Here is a 10333-nt window from a genome sequence, read left to right on the forward strand (position 1 = left end):
GGGTTACAACCATATGGCCCCCAAACTCTGTCTATCTTCAAAATTCCTTTGTATCAAGCAAATACCATAAAAGGATCTCATATCCATTTTTGCGCATCACATAACAGGTTCTAGGTTCTTTTGATACACACACCCACTGGAACACAACACAAATGCTTACACAAAGCAGTGATAACAATGTTAACACTCACATGCAATCCAGTGACACTCTCATTAAGTAGCTCTTACCCAAACACTCACAGCGTCGACACCTTTGGCCAACAACAACTAACACGCAGATCCATGCACGAATTTCAGCCCGTAAAACACTGCATCAATATCAAAACAATCCAGATCGCACTTTCTATAATAACACTAATCTCTGTTGGAATGTTAATTCCAACTGCAGGCGGACAAGGACAGCGATGGCAGCCGACTCAGTCAGCACGCTGCATCCAAAACCACCGCAGTGAAACCACAAAACCGCCCAGGGTATATCGCACCGCTTTTGTATAAAGGTGGTTTCCGTATTGTTGGGCTCCGATAAACTTTGGAGGCGACGCGTGTCACCCGCATGACATCAGCCAACGAAATTCATCGGGCGTTAAAGTCCTGCCGCAAACTGCCTTCCGATATCAACTCCAGCCGTCCGATCTCCTCGCGCGTCCTCAGCCGTTGATTGTCTAAAGCTGCATACGGACCTGCATACGAGCCAGAATTTAAATGGTGTGCGTGGAGTGTAAGATTTCCCGTTGACCAACACCGAAGGAATTGAATGGAATTTAATGTCTGTACGTAGATGGTAGGCGCAATTTTAATTTTAATGTTTTTATATAGTGGAAGTATGGGCAGCGATTTCGTGTGTTGACTATTTCTGTCTTCACATGTGAATTACATTAAAAAAAATATACACGTTGTGTGTTAAAAAGAATGGAGGCAGCGTAGGTTAATATATGGTAAGTTGTAAAATGCACCGTAGTGCATGGGAAGATGAAGAACGCATATGCCAGTTTGTTGCCCAATGTATGATGCATGTAGAAAATATTGCAGAGCAGTGTAAAAAAAACAGGGGAGCGCATGTATTATTTGTTTTTGTTGGTATTGCTCATTGTAAAGAGAAGGTAAAGAGAAGGGCGTAGTGTAAGAGAAGAAAATGCACAGCAGTGCATGAAGAAAAGAATAGTGTGAGCCAAATGAAAAAAGCTCGTGGGTTGAATCTTTTTTGTGAAGCATTGTAAAATGATGGTGCAGTAAAAGGTGAAACACACAGCAGTGTGTAAAAAGACAAGAACAGTGTTGTAATGTTTTGTGTGGCATTTTTGTGAAACAGAGGTGTAAGAAAAACCATGTGTGGTTTTGTACAGAAGTGTATAAGGAAAATGGTGGAGCGCATTTGTATGCATATGTAAATTTTATTTTACAGCAGTAAAGTGTTTTTCACTGCAGTGAATGTAAAAGGGGATTTACAGCAGTAAACCCAGCTCAGTAATTTCTCAGGGTGAAAACAGAGTTTTTGTTTAATATTGTTTTTGGTGAATTCCTCTCAGCAAAGAGGATGAATGTTTGTATGAGGCTTTATATTTTAAGCAATAGAAATGTTTTTATGCTGTGTAATGGACTGTTATGAGTCATTTGGTTTTATTAGCTTCGCTGTGCAAAGGTCCTGGAAGAAATGAAACAGAGCATTGGCTCTGTGGTATTTGCATGATTGGTTTTGGTATTTCCCATTGAAAAATACCCAACAGTGGTATCGGAGCTAGTCCAGGCTCTTTGAAGACTCAAAGAAGCTGAAGGAAGGTGTTGTTGCAGCAGCAGTCAAACTTCTCCAGCAGTGTGAAATCTCAGCCAAAAGGATTAAGGTATTCCTCAAGCTTTCCCTTGTGTTACTGTTATAGAAACAGTCAGTGATTAAAAAACACAGTCAAGTATTTGAAGACTAGTTAAGAATGGCAAGGTCAAAGAAGAAAGCATCCAAGCCTGCTAAAAATGTATCTCCCTTTTCTACTAAACTAGAAGGCAATCTGTTTGAAAGCATTGTATTTGAGGTTCCAAAGTTTGATGGAAACTTTGATGTATGGGAAATAATGATGAGGGCTTTCCTAATGTCTGAGGGGATTGAAGTCTGGGAGTCAGTGATTGATGACAGCAAAATGGATAAAGAATCCATGGAGTATGATGCACAAGCAGCAAAGACTATCTTGGATGGACTCCCTGATTCTGTGAAGAGGAATCTAGGAAGATATACATCAGCAAAGGATATATGGGACAGACTGCATGACCTTCATGCAAAGGGAGCACTGACCATGACAATGAGTCAAGAAGAACCCATCATAGAAGCTGAGAATGAAAAGCTTGACCTCATCAAGCTTCAAGTAAAAGAAAGGGATGAAGAGCTCGCCAAGCTGAAGAAGGAGCTTGACCAATGCAAGAGGAAACATCATGAAGAAGTCATATCCATGACAAATCAGCTGAATAGTGCAAAGAAGCAAGCAGATGTCTTGACAAGTGAACTTGAACAAAGACACAAGAGAGTGAATAAGCTTGTGGAAGAGATTGGACAGTACAAGGTAGAGGTCTCCTCCCTTAAGTCCGAACTACAAGAAGCCAAGAAGCAGGCACAAGGAGCTGAAAAGAAAATGGAGAGCAGTCAAGCAGAAATCTCCAAAATGAAGTCTGATATTATCTCCTTCAAAATAGTAGCAGCTGAAGCTACTCATAGCAAGGAAGAAACTGAGGGACAACTAGCAAAGAAAAATAATGAATGTGAAAAGTTAGAAGAAGAGATTGTCCTCCTCAGGAAGAAGTTTGAAGGGATGAACAAGATCATGAAGAGCTCTCAAGCTTTGGATGACATGCTCAGCTATCACAGATCTCCATCTGATAAATCAGGACTTGGGTATGTAGGTGAACCCTCAAACAAGGATGAAGATGCTTTAAGCAAAGGAGATGTGAAGAAGCCAGAAAGAGATGGTGATGCTCCTAGTTCCAGCAAAGGCAAGGAGAAAAATGAAGGCAGCAATAGAAGAGATCCAGCTCCAAGAAGAAATGTAGCTGATGGCAAAGAGGCAAGAGGCAATGGTGATCAACGAAGAATCTCAAGGCAGCAAGGCTTCAGAAGTGCATCAAGAAAACCTCCATCTCACAGGCACCAAAGTTCATTTTATGGTTATTGTTATGCTTGCTCAAACTTTGGTCATATGGCAAAAGATTGTAGAGCATTTCATGGAGATAGATGTTGTGGTCCCCGACAATCTCCAAGAAACAATTTTAGAAGAAATCATGAAATGTCATTCATGAACAATGTTGAATGTTTCAAGTGTCATAACATTGGGCATATGGCACAAGATTGTAACTTAAGATGGGCTGCTATGCAAGCTAGACCCATGCAAAAGAAGAGAGTTACACAAGTATGGAGAAGGAAGGAAATGCAACCTGAAAACCCCTTGAACTCCCCAGTGGATCTAAATTTGTTTTGAGAAGAGTCTACCAAAAGAAGACAAGCATACACTAAAGGGGAGCTTGAATTTTTTTTGTTTTGTTTGCTGAACTGTATTAACAGTCATTTGTTGATAGAGGATGTATTGCAGCACAGCAGTTGCAAATGAAATCTTTGTTAATCCCTTTAAAAGGTAATATGCAGCAGTGATGATATCAGCAATGTTTTTTGCTTTGTGTTTATGCAATATGCATAGAAATGCATAAAGAAGAAAAGATGGCAGCGCTGAAATGTAAAGAGCAGCAGCGAGATAAGAGAAAAATGCAAAGCATGGAAACCCTCACAGCAGTGGGAAGACCAAACATAAAACAACAGTTTGGAATTTTTTTATGGAGCACATGGATTAGAATGAACAGCAGTTTTGAATTTTTGCATGGCAATGGAAGGTAGTTTCCTTCTATGTAATGTGAGAGAATATACTCACAGCAGAATGAGTGTAATGCACAGCAGATGAAATGTTTTGGGAATGAAAATGCAAAGCAGTGAGAAGAAAATGAGAAGAAGGCAAAATGCAGCAGAACGTAAATGCCCAGTGGCTGAGAATGCAATGAAATTTTTCACACAGCAGTGAAAAATGTAATTTTTTTTGTATGCCATGCAACATGCAAAGAAATGCATAAAGAAAAACAGGGACAACAAATTTTTAATGCACATGGATGTATAAGAATGTGTGTGGCAGCAGAAAGCCAAAGGAATTGCACAGCAGTGCATTGTGTAAAAAAAAAATTTGAATGAAGACTAAGATTGTGTGAAGCAAGGGTGCATAAGAAAAGGCAGCAGCCCGTGTTATTTTTTTTGTGTGGAGAATGAAGTGCCAAGAGTATGGGCACAGCAGTATGATGAAACAAAAGGCAGTGACAGTGCAAATTGTAGAGGCAACACAACAGCAAGTTATGGACAACAACATGATGACAAGAAGGAGAAGCACACAGAAATGCAAATGTGAAAAATGCAGCAGCAAAAAGTTTTGAACAGCAGCACATGCAAAAGAAATTTTCCTTACAGCAGTAAAGGTAAATGTAATGAATTTGTTGAAATGCAATATATGCAACAGCAGTAAATGTAAGAAATGTTTACACACAACAGTGTAAATTTGTAAATTGGGACAGTGTAATTGTTCCAAGAAAGACAGAGTATTTTGTCTTTGAAAAGTGCACAAGCAGTGCAAGTGTAGACACAACAGTGTGGGATAGACACAGTAAAGAAGATGGCACAACAGTGTAGCAGAGAATATGCATCAGCATAAAAGAACATTGTAATGAGTTTGCACACACAGCAGTGCAATGATTGTTTGTTTTGGAACTGCATTTGAAGCAGTCATTCGGTGAATCCCTCTGTTGAGAGGAAGATGCTCTTTAGCATAATTTGGTAAATCCCTCTATCAAGAGGATGATGCTTTTCAGCATAGTCACAAGTGAATCCCTCTGTCAAGAGGAAGGTGCTCTTCAGCACATTGTTATGGTGAACCCCTCTGTCATGAGGAAGGTGCTCTTAAGCACAGTTTCAGGTTAATCCCTCTATTAAGAGGAAGACAACTTTGTTGTTTGTGGAACTGCATCAGAAGCAGTTGGTGAATCCCTCTATGTGAGGAAGATGTCTTTGTAACAGCAGTTGGTGAATCCCTCGATGTGAGGAAGTGTTTGGGTATGTTTGAACGCCCAGCAGTTGAAATTAAAGGGGAGTGTTGGAATGTTAATTCCAACTGCAGGCGGACAAGGACAGCGATGGCAGCCGACTCAGTCAGCACGCTGCATCCAAAACCACCGCAGTGAAACCACAAAACCGCCCAGGGTATATCGCACCGCTTTTGTATAAAGGTGGTTTCCGTATTGTTGGGCTCCGATAAACTTTGGAGGCGACGCGTGTCACCCGCATGACATCAGCCAACGAAATTCATCGGGCGTTAAAGTCCTGCCGCAAACTGCCTTCCGATATCAACTCCAGCCGTCCGATCTCCTCGCGCGTCCTCAGCCGTTGATTGTCTAAAGCTGCATACGGACCTGCATACGAGCCAAAATTTAAATGGTGTGCGTGGAGTGTAAGATTTCCCGTTGACCAACATCGAAGGAATTGAATGGAATTTAATGTCTGTACGTAGATGGTAGGCGCAATTTTAATTTTAATGTTTTTATATAGTGGAAGTATGGGCAGCGATTTCGTGTGTTGACTATTTCTGTCTTCACATGTGATTTACATTAAAAAAAATATACACGTTGTGTGTTAAAAAGAAATGGAGGCAGCGTAGGTTAATATATGGTAAGTTGTAAAATGCACCGTAGTGCATGGGAAGATGAAGAACGCATATGCCAGTTTGTTGCCCAATGTATGATGCATGTAGAAAATATTGCAGAGCAGTGTAAAAAAAACAGGGGAGCGCATGTATTATTTGTTTTTGTTGGTATTGCTCATTGTAAAGAGAAGGTAAAGAGAAGGGCGTAGTGTAAGAGAAGAAAATGCACAGCAGTGCATGAAGAAAAGAATAGTGTGAGCCAAATGAAAAGAGCTCGTGGGTTGAATCTTTTTTGTGAAGCATTGTAAAATGATGGTGCAGTAAAAGGTGAAACACACAGCAGTGTGTAAAAAGACAAGAACAGTGTTGTAATGTTTTGTGTGGCATTTTTGTGAAACAGAGGTGTAAGAAAAACCATGTGTGGTTTTGTACAGAAGTGTATAAGGAAAATGGTGGAGCGCATTTGTATGCATATGTAAATTTTATTTTACAGCAGTAAAGTGTTTTTCACTGCAGTGAATGTAAAAGGGGATTTACAGCAGTAAACCCAGCTCAGTAATTTCTCAGGGTGAAAACAGAGTTTTTGTTTAATATTGTTTTTGGTGAATTCCCCTCAGCAAAGAGGATGAATGTTTGTATGAGGCTTTATATTTTAAGCAATAGAAATGTTTTTATGCTGTGTAATGGACTGTTATGAGTCATTTGGTTTTATTAGCTTCGCTGTGCAAAGGTCCTGGAAGAAATGAAACAGAGCCAATGGTATTTGCATGATTGGTTTTGGTATTTCCCATTGAAAAATACCCAACAATCTCTCCTTAACAGATTCTGGGCGAATGTTCTTGGCGTATGCAAACAACAACAAAATTTACTGAGAACAAGCACAATTTAACGAACACCAACCACCAAACAACTTCACATTTACCAAACAACCTTACAACGGTCACAGATCTTGGTCTCCTCTCTCATAGATCTGAATCTCTCTGGATCTCCCCCTTTGGCTCCGATACCAAATTAGAAAAACACAAAGTTAATACAACTGAATATTTTATTAATTCAGGCCTAAGCCTACACACTTTCTTACTCCACATATATCATAATGTGTCCCATTATATAATGATGGGATCATTAGACTCCATCAACATAACAACATGGAAAGTAGAGTCTCTGACTCAACCACAGCTCATTTACACTCGAAATCAATAACTTCTAGAACATCTCTTAACTCACATACATCTAAAAAACAATCCAATAAACCTATCACATTACAATTACTAAACACTATTATTTCTACATTATTCTAACACTCAACCTAACAAACCTATCACATTATTATTACTAAACACTTTCATTTCTACATTATTCTAACACTTAGAAAGCTTAGGCTAATCAACCACGTAATCCTTTCCGTTTTTGGTGGTACAATTAGTGGCAGCCAATATCATGAACGACGAACCCAAAAAAATTGATGAGTAACAAAACTAGTACAACCGACTCAGATACTAAACGCAATGCATAAAACGTTCTGCCGCGTTATACAAACTTTCTAACTTTTGTACCAGGATTGTCCTGGGCCAACGCCCATCGACTAGCCTCATGATTCATGCAAACTATAATGTTATTATTTAACTTCCCATTGATTCATGTCAGTGCCAACATGAAGTCTTACCATCTCTCTCTTTAGACAAAGAATGCTTCTATCACAATGTATGCTAGTTGTGAGGTTATATATATGTTAGAAGCTCTCGTGTTATTCATTCCATTACAAAATGTGTACAATGTTTCACGAAAACGGGTGAAAGCGTTAGCAAGATCTAGATTCAAATATTTTTTTTAATTCAAATATTTTCCTATGGCTATAAATAAATAAAAGTAATTGGTATTTTTTTCAAATATTAATTTATTTTGTAATTTTAATTTTTTATTATTATAGATTTATCTTAATCACTGATTTATATTTATCAAAAATTTGAAAGTACAAAATTTTTCTTTTAAATTTTACATTATCAAAAAAATATTTAAATATAATAATATTTGATGCTTCCGCTCTTATAAATGTATGATTAAGATAAATCTATACTAAATATGATAATTTAGTATAAAATATAAATAGCAAACTTGCAATGTAAAACTAGACTACGTGTGAGAATGATGTGCTTTTCGTTATCACGTGTGATAATGATGCCCTCCTATGTGTTACAAGGTGTGGAATCCATTGTATTAGAACATGAAGAAAACGTGGACAATATTTGTATCGTTTGAGGGATGAAAAATTCCACGTCAACAAAATCAGTATGTCCCACGTGCAAGTGGGTTGCAGACTTGCAGTAAAATATTCGTCATGGCTTTCGTTATTACTTGCGTGACTGCATTGCGTTCGAGTCAACGGTCCACTTCATACGTTAATATACACATGAGTTGGTCACGTAAAAGGAACTGAGAGAACGCATTCTTTGAAAACCCACTTGGTTGAATTACGTGAATTATTGGTAATATGTTGTCAAATTAATCCACCTCCGCCCACCCAATGTCCGCTATATAAATAGAGATAATCGTTGTCCTTATGCAATACACAAAGAGCTTCTTTGGATCTCTTTTGTGCGCATATATAGGACTAAAGTCTTCTCTGGATCTCTTTTGTAAACAAACATACCAGGAAATATCTGCAGAATGGGTAACATGCTACTGCGAGGAGTCATTCACCGTCATGGTCGACGGATAAAGATAATGAAAGCCGACGGAACGGTGATGAAGCTGCGGGGTCCTCTCTCTGTGAAGCAAATACTCATCGATTATCCAAATCATGGGATTTTTGAGGCACCCGCTGATCCTCCACTTGGGATTGGCAATTTCAGTCGGCCTCTTCCCGAGAGGACAAGGCTTGTAGCTGCTCATCTCTATTATCTCATCCCTTTATCGCAGGATGAACTCATCAATTACAACAACAATCGCAACAGATCAGGGCCCTTTGCAAGAGCTTCTTCTGATCATAGCATCCAAATCCTCAGTTCCAGGTTACAGCCACCGTCTTCTGGAGACATAAGCAGAGATTCAATAAAACAAGAAGAAACAGATTGTGCAGTTAATAGAGGTGGCCTCACCATGATTTCTTCTTCCCACTCCACCGACGGATCCACCTTGCGTGTGAAGCTTCGGCTTAGAAAAGAAGACCTCGTTTCATTTCTTTCGGCCAATAATGTGCACATCTTGAGGGAAAATCTAGTGCTACCTCCATCAATTGAGAGTGCCGCTCGGCAAACTCAATGGAAGCCAAGTCTTGATACTATCGCTGAAACCGACAGCCCACTTGGAGATTTGTGAACATATGCGAGAGAGACTGCACGCTATACTGGGCATTCTCTTCTTCTCTTCTTCTATGGTTGGAATGTAATATAGTTCGCGTGTATTCATTTATTGACTGATTTGTATTCGAAGGCTGAAGTTTCAACAAATTAATGTTTGTAAAAATATTTTAATATGGCGCTCGGATCTGTGAGAGAGTTGTACCTCGAGAATCCCTTTCTGAACTTTCACAAAGATATACACACTGTTTTGTTCTATATACTCTTTAAACATATTGAATATATGCGGTTGTTAACATATAACTAAAAAAAATGAAAATTAAAGATGGAGCAGAAATTGTTTTTCTTAATATTTAAAATAGTTAAATAGATTGTACAGAAAGCATCACCAATAAATGACTAGAGTGAAATTTGACTAAACTGAAGTAAATGTAAATTAGCTATGACATTTAATGGAAATAAATGTAATGACCCTAATAAAGGCATTTACAATGCCTAATTTCTCTCTTTGAAATTCAAATATATTTTTTCCCAATGGCTTTATAAAAATATTTGCAAGGTGATCTTTGGAACCACAAACAAAAAGTACTATGTCCCCATCATTGACAAGCTCATAGATGAAATGAAATTGTTTATCAATGTTCTCTTTTTATGAAAGACATGATTTTTTATAAAGAAATTGTTGAAGTCTTATCACAATAAATAGGAGTTGTCTCCTTTTGAACATTTGATAGATCTTTCAATAATCTTTTCAGCCACACTGCTTGATAAGCTGCTGAATTTGTTGCTATATAATTTGCCTCTGGAGAAGATATCGAAACGATTGACTGTTTTCAGATGCCCATGAAATCAGATTGGTTCCAAGATGAAAAACATACCATGAGGTGTTTTTGCGATCATCTAAACTCCCTGCATAATCATTGTCTATATAAATTGAAAGTGAACGATTTTTAGAACGTGTATAGAACAAACCATTGTCTATGGTCCCTACAATATATATTAAGATCCTTTTTGCAACCTTCCAATGAGAAATCTTAGGTGACTGCATAAACCTAGAGACAAAACTAGCAACAAACATGATATGCCTAGTTGTAGTAAGATACAACAAACTACCAACTAGACTTTTATACAATGTGGGATCAACTAGTGGTGTTACATCTTCTTTTCTCAGCTTGGTGCCTTGAGAAATTGGTGTATCAGATAGTTTGCAATTGGTCATTCTAAACTTTTGGATGGTGTCAGTGGCATATTTTTGTTGACCAACAAAAATGTCATTAGCAAATTGCTAAATTTCAATGCCTAAGAAGTATTTCATGACCCATAGATGAG

General features: G+C 38.3%; 1 protein-coding gene across 1 annotated transcript; it reads left to right on the plus strand.

Annotated features, from left to right (window-relative positions):
- The first annotated feature begins 8372 nt into the window (after positions 1-8372).
- Positions 8373-9023, plus strand: LOC149163313 (uncharacterized). The gene has a single exon (XM_089429072.1). The coding sequence runs from the start codon at positions 8373-8375 to the stop codon at positions 9021-9023; it is 651 nt and encodes a 216-aa protein (XP_089285198.1).
- The last annotated feature ends 1310 nt before the right edge of the window (positions 9024-10333 follow it).

This window comes from Pinus tabuliformis, chromosome 5_1 (genome assembly GCF_031772625.1).
Source record: "Pinus tabuliformis cultivar Carrire ecotype Pingquan chromosome 5_1, CPIR1, whole genome shotgun sequence".
In the NCBI taxonomy this organism is placed as follows: domain Eukaryota; kingdom Viridiplantae; phylum Streptophyta; class Pinopsida; order Pinales; family Pinaceae; genus Pinus; species Pinus tabuliformis.